The sequence below is a fragment of the Oncorhynchus masou genome, chromosome 21 (genome assembly GCF_036934945.1).
Source record: "Oncorhynchus masou masou isolate Uvic2021 chromosome 21, UVic_Omas_1.1, whole genome shotgun sequence".
Taxonomy (NCBI): domain Eukaryota; kingdom Metazoa; phylum Chordata; class Actinopteri; order Salmoniformes; family Salmonidae; genus Oncorhynchus; species Oncorhynchus masou.
The window spans coordinates 46,322,943-46,350,332 of record NC_088232.1 but is presented as its reverse complement, the minus strand read 5'-3'; the positions used below and the strand labels follow the sequence as shown (position 1 = coordinate 46,350,332).

General features: G+C 43.3%; 1 protein-coding gene across 1 annotated transcript; it reads left to right on the top strand.

The window, feature by feature from the left end:
* Positions 1–455: 455 nt before the first annotated feature.
* On the top strand, positions 456–27,389 carry LOC135507418 (doublecortin domain-containing protein 2-like). Its single transcript, XM_064926960.1, has 13 exons — positions 456–1,029; positions 1,190–1,238; positions 1,563–1,639; positions 1,952–2,083; positions 2,392–2,544; positions 2,666–2,723; positions 7,130–7,289; positions 8,876–8,976; positions 9,139–9,255; positions 10,244–10,345; positions 18,080–18,158; positions 26,551–26,605; positions 27,273–27,389. Exons 1-12 carry the CDS (start codon positions 734–736, stop codon positions 26,565–26,567), a joined length of 1,341 nt encoding a protein of 446 aa, XP_064783032.1. The 5' UTR covers positions 456–733; the 3' UTR covers positions 26,568–26,605; positions 27,273–27,389.
* The last annotated feature ends 1 nt before the right edge of the window (position 27,390 follows it).

Below are 27,390 nucleotides of genomic sequence, written 5' to 3'. Positions count from 1 at the left end.
ACATCTGATTGGTGAAATGTAGTATTCAGTTAACACTTTGGTTAATCTGAAAGACCAAAGTAAAAGTAATAGCAATGACCACATTTGACCACATTATGAACTGAACACACATGAGTGTTTCAAGTGCCTACAGAAGTTGAGGGCCCAATGTGCCATCATGGCATGGTTTATATTATGGACAAATTTTCTGTCACACATTGTTTCTTCTCACCTTTAAACGTCATTGAGCATTTTCAAGAATAACTTTAGAAATGCAACTTGGAATTTAAGATGAACAAAACGAATAGATAGGATGAATACTGAAGCATAGGCTTGTTGTGCTTGATGGGGTCCCTTTTGCGGGATCCTACTTGATATACTGTATCATTGTATGTGGCCCATGGGTCACCAAGCATTTCTGGAGAACGCGCGCTTTCCCCCCACAGGTTTCCTTGGAAACACATCCAACAACATAAATTAGATTGGTGGTAGCCACAAGGCTAGAAGGCTTTGAAAACAGAAACAACACGGTTAACGAGGAACAACAGCACGTTTGTTGACCAGAAACATCTGTAACGAAGGATAGGCTTCTTGATAGGATGCGCACCCAAGTGGACGTCTGTCTCATCTTCAGATATCTATTTCTTTGCGAGAAAAATCTAATTCTCTAGCTAACGTTAGCTGGCTAACTACTAGCTAACTCTTGCCATTTTGACCTCGGTTCTGGAACGTTGTCTGCCACGGTTGTGATCACATGAACATGTCTGGGACTTCAGGTAGAGCGGTGCTCCCTCAACCTCCAACAAAAACTATTGTTGTCTACAGGAATGGGGATGCTTTTTTTCCTGGACGAAAGTTTGTTATAAATCAACGACAGATGTCAACGTTTGACAGCTTTTTGAGCTCTGTCACGCGTGGGGTTGAGGCTCCTTTTGGAGCGGTCCGAAATGTTTACACTCCAAGGGAAGGGCACAAAATCTATGACCTCGTCAACTTGCAGCACGGGGAGAGATATGTTGCAGCCGGAGGAGAGCGTTTCAAAAAGCTTGAGTAGGTACACTGTAATTAGCCGGGAATTATAAGACTAATGTTATTGTTAGACAGCCTTGTTGTTGTTGCTGGTGCAGCCAGCCATAAATAATCATGTTTAATGACTAGCTAAACCAAAATGCATGTAATTTGTAATGTAATCTACTGTTTTTCATTCTAGTTATTACCATATAACAACGAAGAAACCACAGAAAAAGAAGAATGAACAGGTAAGGCCACTAACTATACCCTCATCTTTTTGCTTTTTTAAATGTTTTATCACAAAGCTTTTTGAAAATCATCCATGTGTATGTTTGTTGCAAATTACTAATTAGCCTAATTGCTTTCGACTTTAACTGAACAATGGAAGTGATATTTGATACCATACTGGCCACACCATTTCTTTGTCAGTAAAGGAATGCATGAGCACCTCTGAAAGATAGGCCTAGGCTATCAATGTTACACTCACACAATCATTTTACAGGATTGCAAGATTCTCGGTAATAACCATGTAATACAATAACCATTTCTATTTTTGTTGTTTGAAATTACAGATCCGACCTGTAGTTCACAGTAGAATAGTTGTTTCTGCTCGCTGGAGGAAAATAATAAACGAGTCATGCACTATCAAGTGAGTTTGGGTTTTCAAGTGTCCTACAAACATATTGTGCTGTTTGCAATGGGATGTAAGGAATACAAAATAGACATTAACTCTTTTCACTTGTCTTGTCATTCTATAAATGCCAAAACTAAGTAGGGTGAAATTTTTCTTGTCACAAAATACATAAGGAGATGTTATTTATTCTACTTTGTTAGATTCAATTGATTTATGTAGGCTAGTCCTACAACATTCCTGATGTTGAAAATGTCAATGATCATAACCATGTTAAAATCGCAAGCCCATAAAATGGTACTGAGTTTCATGTGTTTTTGTATTTTGTAGTGTTTTTACCAATGGAGATGTGTTGGTTCCTCCAGCTCGGATACTGATACCAAAGTATACTCTCACAAACTGGGAAAGTGTCTTGGCCATGGTGACCGAGAGGGTACATCTGCGCACTGGTGCTGTGTACAGGTAGGAAATAACTAATAAAAGCTCTTTATGTTATAGATCATAATGTTTTTAAATTAAATGAAAAGTCATCCAACTTGTAACATTGACCTCATTTATGATTTACATAATTACATAATTAGTCTTGCTTTTCGTACCATTTAAATATTGAAAAGGCACACACCTAACATGTTGTGAAATCTGTTATGAATGTATTGTAATGTTTTTAAAATGTATAACTGCCTTCATTTTGCTGGACCCCAGAAAGAGTAGATGCTGTTTTGCGATCCATAACAAATACATGTTAATGATAATTGTTCTATGATAACTAGATTGTGCACATTAGATGGGACTACTTTACTTGGGCCAGAGGAGCTAGAGAACAACCAGTACTATGTTGCTGTGGGAGCTGAGAAGTTCCGCTTCTCGCCATACTTCCAGTGGGTCCCCAGCAGAGGAATCATCCGGGACAACAGTCATCATGCGTAAGAAAAACGATGTATTCCTCTCCAGAAAAAGAAAGAATTCAAGTTTATGGAAGTTTATGTTCTGTTGGTTTCATTCAGATTATGGTGTTCTTCTTACTAATTAGTAGATTTTCCTTAGAGTCAACAATGACAGTCTCCCAGTCCCTGTTCCCACAAGGAAAGGCAAACATGCAAAAGTAAGTAGGCCTACTGTGCAGCAAAAGTATACTAATATACACCACATACAGTAGATGCTTGTATTAACCTCCCCCCATGAAATCATTAGTTTCAGTCCAGGAGAAGCAAGAAAGAAAGACCTCCAGTAAAGAGTTCCATTTGAAAAATATCATGTTTTATCACCCTGAAGTAGGAAACAGCTGTGATCACTGTTTATCCTGCAATCATTTTATTTCAAGGACATACTGTACAGTGTGACTGGAAATTGTCTTCACGCTTAGAACAGTGAACAATGTAAAAGTTTTCTGTTGCGTACAGCATTTCAATTAAGATTTCCAGCGTGTGTTGTTCATGAGCCTTGCCGTGTGGGGGAGGCATTGAGTTTACATTGCCTTCCACTTTGATAGGTAACAGAACGAGCCTGGCCGTTTGATCAAGTAACAGCGAGTCTCATAGACTGAACATATTAACCAATGGACCATGCTGACAAAAAAAAAAAAAAAATGGAATTCCTCCAGAACCAGGACAATTTGTATGCTGCTTAGTAGACGTTGAAACGCATTGCAGTGATATGAGAAATGCACAGGGCCCAAGATGAGCGCCACATACATACAAACAAGTGAAGAAGAAGAGAACATGCACACTCAGCAGACAGTTCGAGATCAGGCTATATGGGGAGATATCTGACAACGGATATTTTTCTAACTAAGAAAGGTGACAGTAACAGCATGGCATGTGTACATTTTTTTCTGATATAGAAAAAGCTCAATTTATTTTAAAGATACACTATGCAGAAATCGCTCTGCCATTTCCTGGTTGCATTTAAAAAAATAGTTTGCCTAATTTCCGTTTATATGACAAAACAAGCAAGTATAGTGTAGAGAATCATTGTACCATCTGAACCGCTGTGAAATATATTTTCTATAACCAAAAATATTGTATTTTCAGCTGTTTGAAGCTGGTGTACAAAACCGCCAGTACAAGACTCAAAAACAAAACTTAAAAATGGAATGCATAGAAATATCTCACATAGAACAGCTGTACCGCTTCTTGGACTTGCTTTCAATGAGAATGACAGATCTAGAAGTCACATTTCTATGTGAATTTTGTCAGGTCTCCCAAAAAGTCAGGTCAGGTATCCCATATTGCAGCTTTAACACTTCAAGTGCTGTCTTGTTTTCAAACCATAATAATGCTTTATCAAACGGGATTGAAATGGCAAGAAAAAAAAGGTCAGTAACAGCAGAAATGTGAATTGAGTTACCAGAGCTCCTTTTGCTTTTGGAAACAACATAAGTGGTCCTACATAATTGTGTCAATTTATGTATTTTTTCCCCAATTGTCCCATCGCTGCAACTTCCGTACGGACTCGGAAGAGGCGAAGGTCGAGATCCATGTGTCCTCCGGAACACGACCCAACCAAGCCGCACTTCTTCTTGACACACTGCTCACTTAACCTGGAAGCCAGCCGCACCAATGTGTCGGAGATGACACCATACACCTGGCGACCGAGGCAGCGTGCATATGCCCGGCCCGCCACAGGAGTTGCTAGAGCGCGATGGGACAAGAATATCCCAGCCGGCCAAACCCTCCCATAATTGTGTGCTGCTTCATGGGTCTCCCAGTCGCGACCAGCTGCGACACAGCCTGGAATCGAACCCAGATCTGTAGTGACACCTCAAGCACCATGATGCAGTGCTTTAGACTGCTGCACCACTCGGGAGGCCTTGTGTCAGTTTTTCAATGCAGGATGGAATCCACAAAGAGCAGTTTGCACTGTTCATTCCACCAACCAGTGTAATTCTGTTGTTATTATCTGCCATATTTCATTGACCAGCACAGAGGGAGAATGTCATTTTATTATACACCAGAAGGGGGAAGCAGAGACAGTGTTATGTCCTCTCTATCCCTCAGCCAGGGTTGTCACCAGTTACCATAGCCACAAAGTCAAAATTGTCTTAAATGTCTATTGTAAAATTTCATGAATACTTTTTGGTCTTAATTTAAGGTTCGGCATAAGGTTGTCAGTGTGGTTACGGTTCATTTTAAGAAGATACGTTTTCGAAATAGTCAGGGTTTAGCCATAATTATGACTTTGTGTTTGTGGTAACTAGTGACGACCATCAGCCAGCTCATCCATTATTACTCATTGACTGGAAACGCTACCATACTTTTATGCTCCCTCATCACCTTACCCCTCATGAATTCGTAAATATGATTTGACCAGTTAATGAGGACGTTTCAGAAACAAGATTAATGGCAGAGAAATTGTCCACTGTAGTTAGATCTGTCAGCTGTTTAGCTTACTGATACACATACGTTTATAGGTTTTGTGTTCCTCATTCATTTTGGTTTGACCTCACAAAGCGACAAGCAACCTGATTTGAAATGCCTGTAAAATCTCTGTAACATCCCGTTGTAGGCTGGTGTAAAATGTAACCTTTCTCTGGGCTCTGCAACCTTGCTTTGTGAGCATGGAGCATGGTGTCTGTCTGCGCCAGCAGAGCGTCTCGGTCATTTAGTACTGTACAGGGGCAGAGTAGTTACTGAAGTCTGCACTGAAGACTCTGCTTGCATCATGTGGCATTGGCAGTACAGTGTGTCTCCGTTGGCAGCCTAGATGCTGAGCTAGTTGTCTATGTGTGATGATAACCAGAAAACATTGGTTGGAAAAATGTATTTCCTGCATTGAGGTCCATTGAGCACAGTAACATAAGTGACGTCACACCGGCGCCAGTAGACACAGTCACCTGGCCATATGAGAAGAACTCAACGGACTACTCAGGGAGAGAGGAGCTACAGTGCTCCCCTGACATCATCAGGTGACATCATCACCCCTTTCCAACTGTATCATTCCCATCCCATGTGACCTGATTCAGAGGAAGTGGTGATGCCCAGTGGGAAGCGTTACACCCTAGTCGCCTGCTGTTAATTTGTCTTCCCGCTGAGGACCAGCCACTGGGAGTGGCTCTGGCTCTGATCCTATACGGTGGTTGGCTGCTGCTGGCACTCTCTCATGCCGGCCACCGCTATCATATCGTACTGTCCTCCCGTTGACTCCTACACTCTGCTTTTTGAGAGGGCCAGAGATTACACGCCAGCCGCCCTCTTGGGTCCTACTCAACATTGATTCCACACGACTCAGGTCTCGGCGGGGCCAGATAGACACTGTCGCCCCACAGGACATAGAAGATGTGTAATGCCAGCGGAAAAAGAAACAGCAGCAATGACTTCAGCAGCTTTTTACATTGCTGAATTTTGCAGTTGTACTGTACTGTACTCCCAGAGCTCTTAACTGCACTGGAGTGCCCCTCCTCTCTCTCCTTGAGAAGGGCTCTTTTTCTGCTGATTTAAAGAATTAGCATTTTTCTCCACAAGGCTTTAAAGATAAAAGTGTTTACCTTTTTTTATATTTCAGATGGGTTGTAAGATTTGGTTGTGGTCTTTTCAATACAAACTACAATACATCACTCTTTGAACTTTCCTGCAGCAGTCTTCTCATGTTTTATTTTTGTCTCTAGCCCACCAACAGCTGTATAAATTCAAAACAACATCAACACAAACTTGGCCTCTGCATTAAAGAAAGCAAACAAGTAGAAAAAACACAGCCACGCTATTCCCCAAACCACATGTTAACGGGATGGCAAACACCATTTCCCGGAGTGTGTTGTTGTGTGGAAGCTTGAGCTCAGTACACTGGCCCTCCAACCAGCCTTGGGATCAGGCTGAACAAAAATAAATCTGAAAAAAATATGTCTGCTCTTCCTTTTCCTTTCAGAGGGAGACAGAGCTCACCTTGCTACCTACAAAGAGTCTGAGCAGCCTACTGTCTCAAGCATCACTCTGAACTCAGCTTCCCACTCACACCCCCCCTCTCTCTCCTCTGTCTCTCTCCCTGCCCCCGTACTTACTTCCCTCCCTCTCCTCTCCCACCCAGCTCCCCAGCCCTTTTTTTAATCAATAACCGTCTGCCGTCTTCTCTAAGAATAAGTTATTCCCTGCAACTCCCTTTCCCTTTAAGCTTGTTGGGATTTTCATTGTTTGATCTGGCTTGATAAATAAGATGAATGCCGTTAGAAATTCATGGCTGCCCTGTTTCATCAATAAATTATTAGTTTGCTGTGCTCCCCAGTGATTGATAGGTTCTGCATGGGATGTATTGGAACCAAATGAATTCAATACAGTGGGAGTCACTGGGGAGCCACAAAGCATATCAGCTCATGAAACATTGAGGTCAATGGAAAATGTAAAAAACAAAGAGGGGAAGAAAGGAAAGGGGGTACAAGTTTTGTACTAAAGCACGTTAGTCGTGTAACACAACATGTTTTAGCCTTTGAAAATAACAAGAAATAGATACATCTCAGTGAGAAAAAAAACTTCTGTGGACTTCGGTTCAGATTCGATCCATGGTCTTTGCTTTGTGTAGTTTGCTCACACAGGCTCTGGAGATGACCTTGAGCACACAGCCAGGGGCCATCCCAAGAACGCCACAGAGTCTTACTTCTATGCCAAGCCAGAGAAAGAGAGAGAGACAGCCAAACAACAGAGGCAGGTGTCCAGACTCCCACTTCTTTACACAACGGGTGGTAAGTAGAGCATTTCCTATAGAAATGTCTTCCAATATTTCATGTGTGTATCACTGTTTCGCTACGCTCCCCCTCTCTGTTCCTCGCTCTTTGTGATATCAATTGAACCTGTTGTTTTTGTTGAAGGGAAGATTTTCTTAGCACTTGGTGTGTGCATGTGTGGATACAGAGAAAGCAGAGGCATGTGGAAGTGTGAAGAGCTTTCTTTGAATTCCCAACCTGCTCTCCAAAATCGACTTCGTACATCAGGGGAACAGAACAGGTTTTCAGCCTTAGGAAGAATGTAACTCTTTACGCTGTGAATATTAAACAGAACGAAACTTCAAATACCATCCAGTGCTCTAAATCATAGATTCATTCAATCAAGCCATTTTTTGAAAATGGATCCAGAAAAGCCCTATGCTAGGAAAACAAAATGCTTCGTATTTTCTCTTGATGGGGGAATCAAAACAATCATAAGTTATTCATCACAATAATATAGCGGAGAGATCATAAAGCTGACAAAATCCTCTGTTAGATTGATGGTATTTAGCATTGCGGCAATTACACAGTTTGATTGTGATACGTAAGCTATACGATACATAGTAATTGCACCAGTGGCCTTAGACGCTCAACTGTTCAATAGTTATTATGCCGGTGTCTCTTTACAGTGTCCGGACCAGAGATATGCCATGACATCATACAATGAGTAATTGCCACCGTTTTAGCATCCTGCCATCATTTCACATCACACATTACAGCTGAGCCAGCAGTATCCTATGTGATGGAGTTGAATCTTCTTTCCTCCAATCACGTTGGGACAGCGCATTAGCGCCTGACTGGCTGTCTACATCCCCTGCAGACCTGGTTATGAGAGAGCTCCTCTCACAAGTCTCTGGCCACTTTTTGGACACTTGATCATCCCCTGGGGGCAAGAACCCTCCTCCTCATTAACTCATTACTAATGGTTGAATAAAATCCATAGGCTTCCTCTTAACTACATCAATCTGGCCTCACACACAAAAGCATGCATGCATGCAAACACACACACAACACTCTTACCGCACAGGGACAATCAGGGCCTATCAGGCAGTGGCTCGGAGCACTGTTGGCAAGCATTCTGTGTCAATCGCAAGAGAGGAGGCAAAGCTTTCGGCAGCAGATTTTCATCACTGGCTTTTTTTCTGAACTTGATATGGAAGGATTGATCCCCGCTGCACTCTGTGAAATCCAACACCGTCACACCGTGCAACATGCTTCAATTTGGTGACGTCCTACTGTAGTTGGTGGCAACACACAGTTACTGAACAAAGTTCAAATGGCTCTTGGTCCATATGTTATTTTAAACACAGACACAATTATATTTATTTACTACCAAAGGACAGTGTGGTGTGCATTACTCAAATGCATCAAGAGTCACTGTCAGAAACTGCTGTAGGAACATATCCTCACACAGGGAGGACAAACTTGTAGTGGAGAAGTCTTGGCTTACACTTGGCTTGCACTCTAAATTAATTCATTTTTTGACATGATCACTTCTGATGTGAAGGACAAATGGGAAAGAGAAGGAAAAAGAGGAGGTAATTGTGATCAATCACTTTTCTTAGAAGGCAGTGTGTTCCGTGCGAAAGACAAAAGAAGTGAAACTGTGGGAGCAGCTGAGGTTCAGGAAGATGGCAGAGTGATGGTGGACCTGCCAATTGACCAGGTAAAAACCAACCTTCATGATCTGCAATACCTGTAGCATATTGGTATGGCTAGTTGTAACTGACCATCAACAGACGACAAGACCAGTAATACAGGGCCACAGTTTGCAGTATGTTGAGCGGTAATTAGTTAAGAGATGGTTCCCCTTCCTTTCCATACCCAGGTTGAGGCCAAGGTAGTCCCGGAGGAAGAGCAGTACGTCCGGAGGAATTCTAGGCCGGCCGGTGAGACCCAGAGTCCCTACAAAGCATTCCTCCAAGGCTCTGATGCATCCAGGAAGGTCAGTGGACTGGACTACCACGTGGACAGTGTATGGCATTTTGGAACGAAGGGAATAAATTAATTCATGAATTAATGCATGGAATGGAATTGAAGAGGCAACTCCGGGATGCTGGCCTTCTAGGCAGAGTTGCAAAGAAAAAGCCATATCTCAGACTTGCCAATAAAAAGAAAAGATTCAAATGGGCAGAAGAACACAGACACTGGACGAAGGAACTCTGCCTAGAAGGCCAGCATCCCGGAGTCGCCTCTTCACTGTTGACGTTGAGACGTGTGTTTTGCAGTTACTATTTAAGCTGCCAGTTCAGGACTTTTGAGCCGTCTGTTTCTCAAACTAGACACTCTAATGTACTTGTCCTCTTGCTCAGTTGTGCACCGGGGCCTCTCACTCCTCTTTCTATTGGTTAGAGACAGTTTGCGCTGTTCTGTGCAGGTAGTAGTACACAGCATTGTACGAGATCTTCATTTCTTTAGAAAAAATAGGCTGATGAGTTTCAGAAGAAAGAGTCTGTTTCTGGCCATTTTGAGCTTGTAATCGAACCCACAAATGCTGATGCTCCAGATACTCAGCTAGTCTAAAGGACAGTTTTATTGCTTCTTTGATCAGGACAACAGTTTTCAGCTGTGCCAACATAATTGCAAAAAGGGCTTTCTAATGATCAATTAGCTTTTTAAAATGATAAACTTGGATTAGCTAACACAATGTGCCTTTGGAACACAGGAGTGAGTGATGTTTGCTGATATTGGGCCTCTGTACGCCTATGTAGATATTCCATAAAAAATCTGCCGTTTCCAGCTACAGTAGTCATTTACAACATAAGCACTGTATTTCTGATCAATTTGATGTTGTTTTAATGGACCAAAAATGTGCTTTTCTCTCAGAAACAAGGACATTTCTAAGTGACCCCAAACTTTTGAATGGTGGTGTTGATAGGGGTTCAACAAGAGTTTTCTGCGTGTGTGTGTGTGTGTGTGTGTGTGTGTTCCAGGCCTCGGCCCCCTCGTCTGGTCGCGGGGAGTCAGGTAGAGGCACTGGTCTGACCAGCTCCAGAGATGGAGGACTAAAGTCTCCGCTGGAACCTGAGCCACAGGTACACACACAACACACACTGAGCTTATCTCCTGCTAGCAGAATGAACAGAGTGATGCCTACTAGACTGGGGAAATGCAGCGTTGGCCCATCTTATTATATAACTTGTGTTAGATCCTTGTCCCTCGCATATTCTAGTTATTATGTAGGTCATAAACAAAAGTTAGAGCGCTGTGTATACATATGTTTCTGCATGGATGTGTGGTTTAGTGTCGCATGGTATACCGGTAGCACGGTAATATCACGGTACCAAAACATTATGATACCAACATCTTTAAATGCCGTAGTACCGTTTCATTTGATATACAACCAACTTTTTCAGCCCTACCGATTTAAGAACCTGCTAGCGCCTGTTAGACAATGCTTATGAAGTCAGTTTTGTTTATAGATTCAGTTTAATTGAAGCAACAGCCACTAACTAGTCTGTTGTATGAGCAGGTCTAATAATATCCACTTCACTTTCATGCGCACATCACGTGGCAACTGTAATCAACCAGCACTCACTCACCTGCTTCCCACAGCATCCCCTACTAGCCCTCACTCACCTGCTTCCCTCAACATCCCCTACCAACCCTCACTCATCTGCTTCTCTCAGCATCCCCTACCAGCCCTTACTCACCTGCTTCCCTCAGCATCCACTACCAGCCCTCACTCACCTGCTTCTCTCAGCATCCCCTACCAGCCCTTACTCACCTGCTTCTCTCAGCCTTACTCACCTGCTTCTCTCAGCATCTCCTACCAGCCCTCACTCACCTGCTTCCCTCAGCATCCCCCACTCACCTGCTTCTCTCAGCATCCCCTACCAGCCCTCACTACTCACCTGCCCTCACTCACCTTCTCTCAGCATCTCCTACCAGCCCTCACTCACCTGCTTCCCTCAGCATCCCCCACTCACCTGCTTCTCTCAGCATTACCAGCCCTCACTCACCTGCTTCCCTCAGTATCCCCTACCAGCCCTCACTCACCTGCTTCTCTCAGCATCCCTACCAACACCTGCTTCCTCAGCATCCACCAGCCCTCACTCACCTGCTTCACCCTCAGCTTCTCTCAGCATACCAGCCCCTACCAGCCCTCACTCACCTGCTTTCTCAGCATCCCCACCAGCACCTGCTTCCCTCAGCATCCAGCCCTCACTCACCTGCATTACCAGCCCTCACTCAGCATCCCCTACCAGCCCCCTCACTCACCTGCTTCTCTCAGCATCCCCTCAGCACCAGCCCTCACTCACCTGCTTCCCTCAGCATCCCCTACCAGCCCTCACTCACCTGCTTCTCTCAGCATCCCAGCATCCACTACCAGCCCTCACTCACCTGCTTCTCTCAGCATCCCTTACCAGCCCTCACTCACCTGCTTCTCTCAGCATCCCTTACCAGCCCTCACTCACCTGCTTCTCTCAGCATTCACTACCAGCCCTCACTCACCTGCTTCTCTCAGCATCCCCTACCAGCCCTTACTCACCTGCTTCCCTCAGCATCCAATACCGGCCCTCACTCACCCGCTTCTCTCAGCATCCCCTACCAGCCCTCACTCACCCGCTTCTCTCATCATCCCCTACCCGCCCTCACTCACCTGCTTCTCTCAGCATCCCCTACCAGCCCTCACTCACCTGCTTCCCTCAGCATCCCCTACCAGCCCTCACTCACCTGCTTCTCTCAGCATCCCCTACCAGCCCTCACTCAGCATCCCCTACCAGCCCTCACTCACCTGCTTCCCTCAGCATCCATACCAGCCCTCACTCACTCAGCATCCCACTACCAGCCCTCACTCACCTGCTTCTCTCAGCATCCCTACCAGCCCTCACTCACCTGCTTCTCTCAGCATCCCTACCAGCATCCCAGCATCACTACCAGCCCTCACTCACCTGCTTCTCTCAGCATCCCTACCAGCCCTCACTCACCTGCTTCCCTCAGCATCCATACCGGCCCCCTCACCAGCTTCCTCAGCATACCAGCCCTCACCTGCTTCTCTCAGCATCCCCTACCAGCCCTCACTCACCCTGCATTCTCTCAGCATCCCCTACCAGCCCTCACTCACCTGCTTCCCTACCAGCACTCACCTGCTTCCCTCAGCACTACCAGCCCTCACTCACCTGCTTCTCTCAGCATCCCCTACCAGCCCTCACTCACCTGCTTTCTCAGCATCTCAGCATCCCCTACCAGCCATCCCTACCACTCACCTGCTTCCTCTCAGCATCCATCCACTACCAGCCCTCACTCACCTGCTTCTCTCAGCATCCCCTACCAGCCCTCACTCACCTGCTTCTCTCAGCATCCCCTACCAGCCCTCACTCACCTGCTTCTCTCAGCATCCCTACCAGCCCTCACTCACCTGCTTCCCTCAGCATCCCCCCACTCACCTGCTTCTCTCAGCATCCCTTACCAGCCCTCACTCACCTGCTTCCCTCAGCATCCCCCACTCACCTGCTTCTCTCAGCATCCCCTACCAGCCCTCACTCACCTGCTTCCCTCAGCATCCCCTACCAGCCCTCACTCACCTGCTTCTCTCAGCATCCCCTACCAGCCCTCACTCACCTGCTTCTCTCAGCATCCCCTACCAGCCCTCACTCACCTGCTTCTCTCAGCATCCCCTACCAGCCCTTACTCACCTGCTTCCCTCAGCATCCACTACCAGCCCTCACTCACCTGCTTCTCTCAGCATCCCTTACCAGCCCTCACTCACCTGCTTCTCTCAGCATCCCTTACCAGCCCTCACTCACCTGCTTCCCTCAGCACCCCCCACTCACCTGCTTCTCTCAGCATCCCTTACCAGCCCTCACTCACCTGCTTCTCTCAGCATTCACTACCAGCCCTCACTCACCTGCTTCTCTCAGCATCCCCTACCACTCACCTGCTCAGCTCACTACCAGCCCTCACTCACCTGCTTCTCTCAGCATCCCCTACCAGCCTTACTCACCTGCTTCCTCAGCATCCCTGCCCTCACTCACCTGCTTCTCTCAGCATCCACCTTCTTCTCAGCATCCCCAGCCCTCACTCACCTGCTTCTTCAGCATCTCAGCATCAGCATCCCCTACCAGCCCTCACTCACCTGCTTCCCTCAGCATCCACTCACTCAGCATCCACTACCAGCCCTCACTCACCTGCTTCTCTCAGCATCCCTACCAGCCCTCACTCACCTGCTTCTCTCAGCATCCCTTACCAGCCCTCACTCACCTGCTTCTCTCAGCATCCAGCCCTCACCAGCCCCCACTCACCTGCTTCTCTCAGCATCCACTACCAGCCCTCACTCACCTACCAGCTTCTCTCAGCATCCACTGCTTCTCTCAGCCCTACCAGCCCACTCACCTGCTTCCCTCAGCATCCACTCATCCCTCAGCATCCACTACCAGCCCTCACTCACCTGCTTCTCTCAGCATCCACTACCAGCTCACTCACCTGCTTCTCTCCTCACTCACCTGCTTCTCTCAGCATCCACTACCAGCCCTCACTCACCTGCTTCTTCCTCAGCATCCACTACCAGCCCTCACTCACCTGCTTCTCTCAGCATCCAGCCCTACTCACCTGCCCTCACATCACCTGCTTGCTTCTCTCAGCATCCCTTACCAGCCCTCACTCACCTGCTTCCTCCATCAGCATCCCACTACCAGCCCTCACCACCTGCTTCTCTCAGCATCCCTTACCAGCCCTCACTCACCTGCTTCTCTCAGCATCCACTACCAGCCCTCACTCACACCTGCTTCTCTCAGCATCCCTACCAGCCCTCATCACCTGCTTCTCTCAGCATCCACTACCAGCCCTCACTCACCTGCTTCCCTCAGCATCCCCCACTACCAGCCCTCACTCACCTGCAGCATCTCTCAGCATCCCTTACCAGCCCTCACTCACCTGCTTCTCTCAGCATCCACTCAGCACCAGCCCTCACTCACCTGCTTCTCTCAGCATCCACTACCAGCCCTCACTCACCTGCTTCTCAGCATCAGCATCCACTACCAGCCCTCACTCACCTGCTTCTCTCAGCATCCACTACCAGCCCTCACTCACCATGCTTCTCTCAGCATCCACTACCAGCCCTCACTACCAGCCCTCACTCCTGCTTCCTCAGCATCCACTACCAGCCCTCACTCACCTGCTTCTCTCAGCATCCACTACCAGCCCTCACTCACCTGCTTCTCTCAGCATCCACTACCAGCCCTCACTCACCTGCTTCTCTCAGCATCCACTACCAGCCCTCACTCACCTGCTTCCCTCAGCATCCACTACCAGCCCTCACTCACCTGCTTCTCTCAGCATCCACTACCAGCCCTCACTCACCTGCTTCTCTCAGCATCCACTACCAGCCCTCACTCACCTGCTTCTCTCAGCATCCACTACCAGCCCTCACTCACCTGCTTCTCTCAGCATCCCCTCAGAGAGGTTAAAACATGACCCATATTACCTGAGAGGCCTTCTATTTTTATCGGGAGTCGCACGCATTTTATATAATTTCACAAACCATGTCGCAGGCTGTTTAAAACTAATCCTGGGTCGCTATTTATTGGTTGATAACAAACACCATTGTTCAGTCATGATACCTAGCTAGCTAACAACCTGGTAACTTGACAGTAGTTGTAGGCACATTTGATTTACACAGGAAGAAAGGAAAAGGGTCTGCTACTCATGAGATGTGCTTCAAAAGGTAGGATTCATATAAGCCTAATGTAAGCCTACACTATATCAAAATCTATTTATTTCTGCTGCTCCTTCAATTCTGTTTGGTGCCCAACATTTTGAAATTAGGGAGCAGTGTGTGTGTTTGTGGGAGAGAGAGATTGGTGTGTTTTCATGAGAATGACGGAGACAGTGTGTAAAGGTTTCATTACACCATAATTTTCAAATAAATTCATAAACAATCCTACAATCTGATTTTCTGGATTGTTCTTCCTCATTTTGTTTGTTATAGTTGAAGTGTACCTATAAATGAAAAATACAGGCCTCTCTCATCTTTTTAAGTGGGAGAATTTGCACAATTGGTGGCTGACTAAATACTTTTTTGCCCCACTGTAAGTGTGAATTTCAGTGACAGACTTTTGAAGAGTGTTTAGAAAACGTGAGCATTCGTTCGGGGAACAGGGCGGACACGATGCTAGGCCACAAAAACAATTTGACCACGGTATTGCGATACTACTCGGTATCGTGACACTTGGCCTGGTATCGTATTGTTTCTAGAAATTGTACTCATTTTAATACACGTGTTCTGGTCTTATAAACTTTAAAGGAATTAAAATGGGGAGCCTCATAACAGTGATGAATGTACACAATACTTGGGTGATATTACTATTCCATGTAATTGCATTCAGCTTTGGAAATGAGAAGATATTGAGTCTTATTTAGGCAATCAATAACAGTGAACATTTTGTTTAATGAAAACGATAATTTCAGCCTATTGTAATCACACTTTAGTGAGATGTTTTGGTGTGATGATGATTCTTGCAGTGGTATGCACATTTGTAATAAAGATATTCTTATCAAAATCATTATTGACTTCGGGGGAGTTATTACCCTGTTAAGGACCCTGTTAAAGATCACTAGCTTTATTCATTACTTATCGCATTTACTCATGAATGAATATTGCTGAATCAGAATGGCTATAGATTCTTGGAATGACCATTAGATAATGGGGAATAATGATATCTGGACTCAGCTAATTTGTGGCGTTATCTCACCACCACTGCACCAAACAACGTTTGACTTGACTTGCTGCAGCTGACAAGAAGTCAGTCTAATTGTAATTGGGGTATTTACACTTCTGTCCAAAATTCAATAGATACATCTACAGTGAGTGGTTTGAAATAGGGTTGGATGAAATTCACTATAGCAGTAAAAAATATACTTTATTTTATTAGTGTTAGCACAGGGAATTGCTGCTTTAAAAGCAAGGTTTGACTTCATGAAGTTTATTGTCGTAATTAGAGAAAACCCGAAGCATATTAATGTCACCCCTGGTGAATATATTTAATGTGTTTTGTAGCTACATTTTATGGGCTGAGATTTTTATTGGAGATTATATTATCAATATTATTTATGGATGCTTTGATAGCAGTCAAACTCAGAGCTGATATTCTGGCCAAACAACATATTAATATTACTTACTTCTCTCCCTTTCTCTCTCCCAGTCTCCTTATGAAGATAAGCAGAGTGTTTCAGTCTGTCCTGCTTCTTCATCATCTAGTGTGAATGATAATAAAACACTATGGCTATGACTCATAGTTGAACTGAGTTTGAAATAGATTACATCCCAGTCTGGCCACGCTTGTGAAATACCTCTCATGCCATATATATTGATGACCAAATTCAATTACATGATTGCATTCTCAGCCAAAACCTCTCCCCCCTCAGTTTAAATGATTCATTGCATTGGATTTAAATAGTGAATAGTTACAGTGGCAAGGTAGAGGTAATATTTGAAGGACCTCCGCTAGACAACATAAAGTGTTATTAGAATCAGCATGTTTGTCTGTCTGCCAAATGGTGACACACAATGTCTCTTGGGCATGACAACAGACTTCTGCAATAGACAGATGTGAAGGCCAGAACAGGGCAACCATCTTCTTTTTATTTTTTTGTATTTAACTAGGCAAATTAGTGAAGAACAAATTCTTATTTACAATGACGGCCAAACTACTAAAGTCGTTTTTTCATGTTTGAGAGCTTGAGCCAATCACAGACTGAGCCGACTGACTGATCTACAAATAATAACGAGCAGTTATTTCGAATCCAAGGTGATTTGTAGATCAGTCATTGTGCAGACGCCGACTGCAATGAAGTCGATCTCAAACATGATCATTGCGTTAAATTGACATGAGTTGTTTCCTGATGGGTCTTTTGGAACACCTTCAGTTGAACATACTGTCAAATGTGTTCTCTTTATTTATATACAGTTTTCCTTTAGCCTAGAAACGATGTAGAAATAGTTATGGTCCGCCGAATGTTCATGCATGTTGAACAAAGGTAGAGTTGAATGAGCTTGTGTAATTGTCTGTTTTTAACAATCGTTTGTTTTTGATTTAACGATATTGGCTGATTTATCAGCCGGTCAGCTAAACATTCTTTCTTAATTAATATTGTTAGAAATGCCAATAGGACTAGGCATGTTTTATCAGTCGTCTTCCTCTTAAGAATTTTGTGATAAGAAATCAAATAGTTATCGATCTTGCCATCGACCTCCACTATTCTTTACCAATGCAATTCCTTTTCATTTGTCTTGTCCTGTTTTCCTGCCTACTATTCCCCTAGCTTCTTAGGTTTGCTATTTGTAAAGCTTCTCCTCTCATGCAAGGTCAACTATAATCAACCCCAGACAATGTCACTGGCTTCTGCAGCAACCAGGGTATTCCTTTGGGGCTCTTAGGGCCCGCTGCATTCTACCATTCAATTACTGTTCATTAGACAGTGTACAGCCATTAATCAAACTGAGATGTTCTGCTATTCTTCAAAGGGCCATTGAACCAGGGAAGAAAAACACTGTCTGTTTATCCTTGTTTCCTGTTCTGAGATACTGTAGGAGCACAAAGAAGACACTCTGGGATTCCCACTCGATATGTCTGTTTTAAACTTCTCCTTCACACTACAGTCTCGGAATGTTAGATTAATAAACAGGGAGTGCTAGAGATATACCGCAGTATTAGGAGTCAAATAGATAATTTGGTGTAGTAACTTGACAGATTTAGTGAATGCGGCCCGTATGTATTGAATCTGACTGGATATGACATGAGGAACTGATTTATGTGCCTGTGTTCCAGGAGACTAAAGAGGAGGTGGAGGCAGTGTCGTCCTCAAATCTGTGCGGAATACGGTCACGGATGTCCAAGTTCTTCAAGGGTAGGTTAATCAAAGCATAGTAGCACCACAAGCTAATCGCCCCACGTTTCCTCCACAACACAATTGAACATAATGCGACCATAAGAAACCATAGAGAGACAACGAATACTCTCAGAGTTACCCGGTTTCCCCGTTGGCATGTCACCTAATCCTCAACTGCAGCTCTGCACATCTGGGAGAGCTACCGTACTTTATGGTTACCTTGTGGTTGAGAGGTTGATTTTAGTATTAAAGTTGCACTCTACAGAAATCGCTCAGCAAATTCCTGTTTGCTAAAACTCTAATAGTTTGCCTAATTTCAGTTTATGTGCCAAAATAAGCTAGTATTGTGCAGAGAATCATTTTATCATCTAAACCGCTGTGAAATATATTTTCCATAACCAAAAATGTTGTTGTTTCAGCTGTTTGAAGCTGGTATACAAAAGTAAAAGACGCAAAAACAAAACTTAAGTACGGGAAGCATTGAAATAGCACACACAGATCATACACTACATGAGCAAAGGTATGTGGACACGTGCTGATCGAAACATCTTCCAAAATCATGGGCGTTAATATGGAGTTGGTCCCCCCCTTGCTGCTATAACAGCCTCCACTCTACTGGGAAGGCTTTCCACTAGATGTTTGAATGTTGCTGCAGGGACTTGCTTCCATTCAGCCACAAGAGCATTAGTGAGGTCGGGCACTGATGTTGGCCGATTAGGCCTGGCTCGCAGTCAGCATTCCAATTTATCCCAAAGGTGTTCGATGGGATTGATGTCAGGGCTCGTGCAGGCCAGTCAAGTTCTTCCACACCGATCTCGACAAACCATTTCTGTATGGAACTCGCATTGTGCACGGGGGCATTGTCATACTGAAACAGGAAAGGGCCTTCTCCAAACTGTTCCCACAAAGTTGGAAGCACAGAATCTTTTATAATGTCATTGTATGCTGTAGCGTTAAGATTTCCCTTCACTTGAACTCAGAGGCATATACCGAACCAAGAAAAAAAACCACAAGACCATTATTTATCCTCCACCAATATTTACAGTTGGCACTATGCATTGGGGCAGGTAGCATTCCCCTGGCATCCGCCAAACCCAGATTCGTCCGTCGGACTGCCAAATGGTGAAGCGTGATTCATCACACGAGAACGCATTTCCACTGCTCCAGAGTCCAATGGCGGCAAGCTTTACACCATGCTTGGCATTGCGCATGTTAATCTTAGACTTGTGTGCGGCTGCTCGGTCATGGAAAACTAACGGTACCATGACAGAACGAGACCTAACGGTACCATGACAGAACGAGACCTAACGATACCACGACAGAACGAGACCTAACGGTACCATGACAGAACATGAAACTCTCCTATGTCGGAGGATGTGCCTCATTCCCAGTTCAAATAACTTTCTCTAATTGGCCACAAACCATAGGCTGTAGGAGCAAGACCGTTCAGTGGTCCAGATGTGTTCCAGCATTTGCTGTCCCGTGAGTATTCCTTAAGTGGCTAAAGGGAGAGAGAATGTCCGGGTCCTTCGATGTGGTTATTTTCTGTCCCTGATCTGAGGTAGTACAGGTTGTCACGGGTACCAAGAACGTCACTACATCGTGTTGCTAACAGCAGGCGCCCATCTCGCTCACATGTAGCCGCGCTGTCAGCACACAAGGCAATTTACAGAAGCAATCTCATGCCCATTTATCTCAAATGTTTTCTTTATATTCACGTTTGTTTTATATTGACTGGACTGGAGGTCTGGCATGATGAGAGAGATGGGAATTTCAGCAAATTGATGGAAATTATGTCCTGTTAAGTCTGTCTCTCTGTTTTGAATGGAGATATTCCCGTTAGGGGTCCTTGGAATCGTGACTTCTTATCATTGGCATTGTGAACTCTAGACTCGTCCTTATTATACGTATGCACATTGCTGTTTATTGTCCTTATTTCTCAATGGGATGGAATGGCTCAGCTTTAGGCTACTGTATGCCCGATATTCACAACATCAACAGAACGGTTCAGTAGCTCTATGCCACAACCGCTTCAGAGCTGAAGTGCAGTGAAGGGTCTTTTTTTTTTTAAATACAGGAAATACATGGGATCTACTGTAACACTAAGGGAAATCCAACACTGCCTGACTGCTTGTATCAAAAATTATACGTCTGTCTGTGCAAATATTTGTCCTCAATGGGAATTTTTCAGTTGGTAGAAATGGGTTGTTCTTGAATAGCATTTGGGCATGCCATTTTGGGAAAAATATACATATTTTTTCTAATTTTCTTTATTTAAATGTATTTGGGTACATCTTCCCATTCTACATCAACTAATATGGCATCTTAATGACTTTAAATAATGTTAACCATTATGATAACATTGTGCCACCAGTAGGTGTAACACGAATGATGGCAACACCTGAGAAATGTTTGGTTATTGAGGTTTTTCTTAAATGATGCTGAAATCATTAACCCTTTAAAAATTATTTACTAAATTTATATAATGAATAATTTTGCTCACAATGTAATTTCTGTTAATTTAAATGGACTAACACCAAGTTACACCAAATTGTCAATGGAATCCTCAAACGTATGACATACTAAAAGGGTGTAATTGCCTAATCATTTCTTTAATATAGAATCCTTCCCCCTATTGTCACACCCTGGTCTGTTTCACCTGTCTTTGTGATTGTCTCCACCCCCCTCCAGGTGTCGCCCATCTTCCCCATTATCCCCTGTGTATTTATACCTGTGTTGTCTGTTTGTCTGTTGCCAGTTTGTCAAGTCAACCAGCGTTTTTGTTCTCAGCTCCTGCTTTTCCCAGTCTCTCTTTTTCTCACCCTCCTGGTTTTGACCCTTGCCTGTCCTGACTCTGAGCCCGCCTGCCTGACCACTCTGCCTGCCCCTGACCCCAGGCCTAACAGCCAACCTGTACCTTTGCCCCACCTCTGGATTATTGACCTCTACCTACCCTGAGCCTGCCTGCCGTCTGGTACCATTGCCACACCTCTTGTTTACTGAACCCTGCCTGCCTTGACCTGTCCCTGTTGGATTATTAAACCATTGATTATTCAATGTGTCTACATCTGGGTCTTACCTTGATACTTGATAACTATAACAGTTTGCCACTGGAGGGAATGCTTAAGGTCCTTGTAAATCTTTGTAATGAGTCATTTTCAATTCGGTAACACCAATGACAAAACCGAGGGACAGACATACTAGTAAATAAATAGAAAATATAGCCATCTTTGTTAAGTGTTGGTCCCATGTTTAATGAGCTGAAATAAAAGATCCCTGAAATGTTCCATATGCACAAAAATCGTACTTCTCTCAGATTTTATGCGCACATTTGTTTACCCAGTGCCCTTCTCTAACTTGCTACTACTACGGAGGAGAGAGTAGTGGAGACAGGAGAGAACAACTTGCAAGGAATACGTCTTTGTCCTCATCTGTCTGATGCATTCCACCCCTATGGTCCATCCCATGGACACAATGCTTGGGTGGCGGATTGTGTTCCCTGATATGCATACACCAACTGATTGACAGAGAGCGCCGGGCCCTCTCTATGCACTTATCTTCTCAACACACTGGAACATCCAGCTACTCCTCTGCGCGATATCAGAGAAGATCGTTGTCCCGGGAAACATCCTCGCATCTGCTGCACCAGTGCTGTCCCCTTAGTGTATCCCAAGTAACCGAGCAGTTTGTGTCACTTTATGCCTTGCTCTCCAACCACCTAATGTGCCAGTCAGTGCATTCGTAAAGTATTCAGACCCCTTGACTTATTCCATGTTACTTTACAGCCTTATTCTAAAATTGATAATTTAATTCCCCCCCTCATCAATCTACACTTAATACCCCATAATGACAAAGCAACAACTTTAAAAAAGGGTTAAACGGGTTTTGTAAAAATAACCGAAATATCACATTTGCATAAGTATTCAGACCCTTTACTCAGTAATTTGTTGAAGCACCTTTGGCAGCGATTACAGCCTTGAGTCTTCTTGTGTATGACACAAGCTTGGCACAGGAGCTTCTCTCATTCTTCTCTGCAGATCCTCTCAAGCTTTGTCGGGTTGGATGGAGAGAGTTGTTGCACAGCTATTTTTACATCTCTAGGAGATATTTGATTGGGTTCAAGTCCGGGGCTCTGGCTGGGCCACTCAAGGACATTCAGAGTCTTGGCTGTGTGCTTAGGGTCGATGTCCTGTTGGAAAGTGAACCTTCGCCCCAGTCTGAGGTCTTGAGCACTCTAGAGCAGGTTTTCATCAAGGATCTCTCTGTACTTTGCTCCGTTCATCTTTCTTTGAAAAACATCCTCACAGCATGTTGCTGCCACCACCACGCTTCACCGTAGGAATGGTACCATGCTTCTTCCAGACGTGACGTTTGGCATTCAGGCCAAAGAGTTCAATCTTGGTTTCATTAGACCAGAGAATCTTGTTTCTCATGGTCTGAGAGTCTTTAGGTGCCTTTTGGCAAACTCCAAGCGGACTGTCATGTGCCTTTTACTGAGGAGTGGCTTCCGTTTGGCCACTCTACCATAAAGGCCTGATTGCTGGAGTGCTGCAGAGTTGGTTCTCCCATCTCCACAGAGGGACTTTTGTGCTCTGTCAGAGTGACCATCGGGTTCTTGGTCACCTCCTTGACCAAGGCCCTTTTCCCCCGATTGCTCTGTTTGGCCGGGCTGCCAGCTCTAGAAAGAGTCTTGGTGGTTCTAAACTTCTTCCATTTAAGAATGATGGAGGCCACTGTGTTCTTGGGGACCTTCAATGATGCAGAAATGGTTTGGTACCCTTCACAAGATGTGCCTCAACGCAATCCTGTCTCGGTGGTTTTTGATTCGGCTTGGTTTTTGCTCTGACATGCACTGTCAACTGTAGGACCTTATATAAACAGGTGTGTGCCAAATCATGTCCAAATAAATTGAATTGACCACAGTTGGCCTTCAATGAAGTTGTAGAAACATCTCAAGGATGATCAATGGAAACAGGATGCACCTGAGCTCAGAGCAAAGGGTCTGAATACTTATGTAAATAAGGTGTTACTGTTTTTATTTTTAATACATTACAATGTTTTCGCTTTCTCATTATGGGGTATTGTGTGTAGATTGATGAGAAAAATGTATTTAATCAATTTTATAGTAAGGCTTTTTAATGTAACAAAATATGGAAAAAGTCAAGGGGTCTGAATACTTTCCAAATGCACTGTATGTGTTGTGTTAAGCACTGATTTTTATTTATTTAACCTTTATTTAACTAGGCAAGTCATAGTATCCACGATTAGTGTCATCGATTGGACATTATATTTTGTTGATATGTTTTTTATCGGAAATTACTTTGTGATTTGATGGTTCTATTTCCGTATTTTGAGATGCTACTCGTTGAGATAAACGTCAGACTCAACAGGGAACAAGTGTTTGTTCTTTAAAAAACGTAACCCTATGTAAATAGTTAATGGGTAGGCTACATGTTGATTATCTTATGTGTTTTTCAGGAGTTTTTCTTTTTAAAGAGATCAGGGAAATGTTTTCCAGTTTACTCCATATTGGCTTAAATTCAGGTTTTTCGCTTCCCTCTAGAAAATCAGCTGTTATTAATTACTAGTAACTACATTATTTCTGTTGTCATTATTGTATATTTTTTACTTTACTTGTATTTGTAACGGATGTCGTCTGGTGATAGAGAGGAGGACCAAGGTGCAGCTAGGTAAGTGTTCATAAGTTTAATTTAAGAAAGCACTGCACACTGAATCAATACAAAAATAACAAAATGAATGAACGAAACAGTCCTGTCTGGTGACATACACGTAACACAAAGACAGAAAATAAACACCCACAAAACCCAGGTGGAAAAAGGCTACCTAAGTATGATTCTCAATCAGAGACAACTAACGAAACCTGCCTCTGAGAACCATACTAGGCCGAACACAAAAACCAACATAGAAAAACAGACTGCCCACCCCAACTCACGCCCTGACCATACAAAGACAAAACAAAGGAACTAAGGTCAGAACGTGACAGTATTGCTGTGTTATAATGTTGTATAATAATGTTGCATAATCAACTACCCCTGTAAAAACCATGGAAATTAAAAACAAAAAGTGAGAAGTATGCCCATGCTCTAACATGTTTTTCCAGCACACAGCTCTGATCTATTACAGTAGCTATGTTGGACTATTACAACAATGTGTATGCAGTTTGCTTAGTATTCAAACAGCCTCATTCATACGCTTCAGTGGAATAATGGACTACATTGTCCTGCTATTAAAATAATGTGTATACTGTATATATCATTAGGCTGTATGTATTTTTACATAAAAGCCTATTGCAAATAAGTATTATTGTAGCCTCACCATCTTTATTGCAAAAATAAATACAAGTACACACACCTGTAAGCTACATATTAATTTAACAGAGTTAATAAACTGCCCATTGATCAGCACAGCAATTGATAAAACAGGAACATGTTTACAGACCAAGTGTTTCTGTGCTTATGTAAATATTACATGGGTAAGCTAACGGTTACAGAAATCAGGAATGCAGACAGGCTCTATAGACCTCTATATAAGAGTGACTGTGTCCAACCCACCATCACCTGGTGTTATGTTGGGCACCTACTGACCCCAAAAATATCAAATATACTGACATGTATTGCTAAATCAAAAGGTTTAAGGAAATAAAGGCAGGCACTAAATTACTACAATAATAAAAAAGCATGATGGCCTTATATAAGTATGAAGGTAAAGCTTGTTTTCATATAATAAAAAATATATATTGAAAAAGGTAGCGGAATGAGATTGGTATGGTGTGTGAAGAATATATGCGGTAGAAATCACATCATTGTGGGTGCACTTCCTCTAAGAGTATGATTTAGGCTGTTTGAGAATGATTGACTCCTAAGCAACCTGCATACCCATTGTTTTAAGTAATAGACCAGCATAGCTACTGTAGTAGGTCAAAGCTGTGTGCTGGAAAACTTTAAGTATTGGTGGAGTAGGCATTGGGGTGTTCATGTGAATTCCCTTTCTTTTTCGGCTTCAGACAAATAGCTACTTCTTCTCACCTAAAACATTGTTTATTTTGTATTTTTTTAAATGATTATTACATTATGTTGTTCCATTTCTAATATAAAAAATAATGATATTTCTAAATGCCTAAAACATGTCTTTACACATCACTACAGGGACAAGCCAATTTGCTTACCCCAAGTACTTTAAACAATGCATAAGCATACAATTTGCACTGTTGTTTAGAGGCTCGTAAGTAAGCATTTCACTGTATGTCACGCCCTGAACTTAGTTATCTTTGTTTTCTTTATTATTTTGGTTAGGTCAGGGTGTGACGAGGTGGTTTGTTTAGTTTTTGTATTGTCTAGGGGTTTTTGTATGTCTAGGGGTTTATATGTCTGTGGTTGCCTAGATTGGTTCTCAGAGGCAGCTGTTTATCGTTGTCTCTGATTGGGGACCATATTTAGGTAGCCATATTCCTTGGGTATTTTGTGGGTTGTTATTCTATGTTTAGTTGCCTGTCTGCACTAGCAATATAGCTTCACGGTTAGTTTTGTTGTTTCGTATAGTTTTTTGTTCCGTGTTCATTCTTTTATTAAAAGAGTTATGTACGCTTACCACGCTGCGCCTTGGTCTCCTCTATACGACAACCATGACACTATAAGGTCTACACCTGTTGTATTCGGCACATGTGACTAATAAGATTTGATTTGAACTATTTGTCATTTTAAAGTGTTTTTCACGGTTTCAAAGTCAAGGGACTCAAGTCCGCCGCAATTAAAGAATGACCCAAATAGGAAACCTTATTCAGTTCAGCAAATGTAAATATACCTTCAAAGTGCTTTTTCTTATTTGCTTCCGGGTTGGATTAGGTATATGGCCTCTATACTAGTGCATTCTGTCCTGGGTTTCTGTGTGTAACAGTAGACACTACAGTGTTCATTTTGCTGGAGATTTTCCTTCAAAAGTTATTGGCAACATGAACAATGGTCTGTCTATGGATGGTGATTATTAGAGCTTCTGACAGAAGTTGTAAAGCTTTGTGATTGATTGACGATATGAGATGTGTGCAGTCATGGTATATTGTCTCCCTTGCATGCACACACTACATGCAGGTGTGTGTCACATAAGTTAATCCACACAACCAAATGAATGTGTAGTAAATCATTTGTCTGGACCTGTGAGTAGTCTCGAATGACGACCTTTACGCCTATTTCACTTGTACTCGTATTTAAGGAAATCACATCGGTATTGTTATGTTGTTCAGGGTGTCATATTCATCCAAGGTCATGATGTTACTGTTTATTTGAGACAAAAACATGTCGTTTTTTACCGTATAACATTATACAGTATAAAAACAGGTTGTCTGTTAATGCTCCAATGATTGGAACAGTTCTTTTCCCCTTTATTTTTTCAACAGAAAAAAGAAAAAAGTGACCAGTTTCCAGACCAAAATGCCATTTATTCAGTCAGAGGTAGGTTGTGTACTTATGTTGGCATTTTACATGTTATTAATTCCAGTATGCATTACATTTACAGACATATTGTTGTTGCCATTCATATGTAAAATATCCAGCGAATATATCAAATTGTTGTGAAGCCATTCCACAAAAGAGTTCATGTTATTTGTGACACACTGGTAATTGCATGTTCCATGGGTATTTGAACACACAGTCCATTTCACAACATGCCTTTTCATACTCATTCATCCAAGTTGAGTACTGGTCAGAGCAAATAATATCCCTATGGAATTGAATACTTCTTCCCATTCATCATATACATGGCATGAAAGGCCCTTCAAAGCAGCTCCACTAGCAGTATGTTTTCAACATGGAAAAATAAAAAGTTCCAAAGACCGTGTGTGGAGATTTTGCCATTGTGATGTGAGGAGGAGAGAGGGGATGTCTGCGTGTGACCTCAGCTACCATTGTGATGTGAGGAGGAGAGAGGGGATGTCTGCGTGTGACCTCAGCTACCATTGTGATGTGAGGAGGAGAGAGGGGATGTCTGCGTGTGACCTGAGCTACTATTGTGAAGAAGGGTCCCTGTGAAGTGCACAGTGTGTTTTTGGATGCACTTTGATGTGGGCGGATCCTGTGGTTCTGAATGTATCAGTTCTCTGTTTTATCTTGCCCTATACAGAATTCTAAGAGCCAGAATCAGAGAGTCCTGTAGTAACAGGAGCGGTCGAGGACAGCGTACCCCTTACGAGACCCCCACGTACGAGATTAAAAAGTGTTTTAAACCAAATAAAAATGTT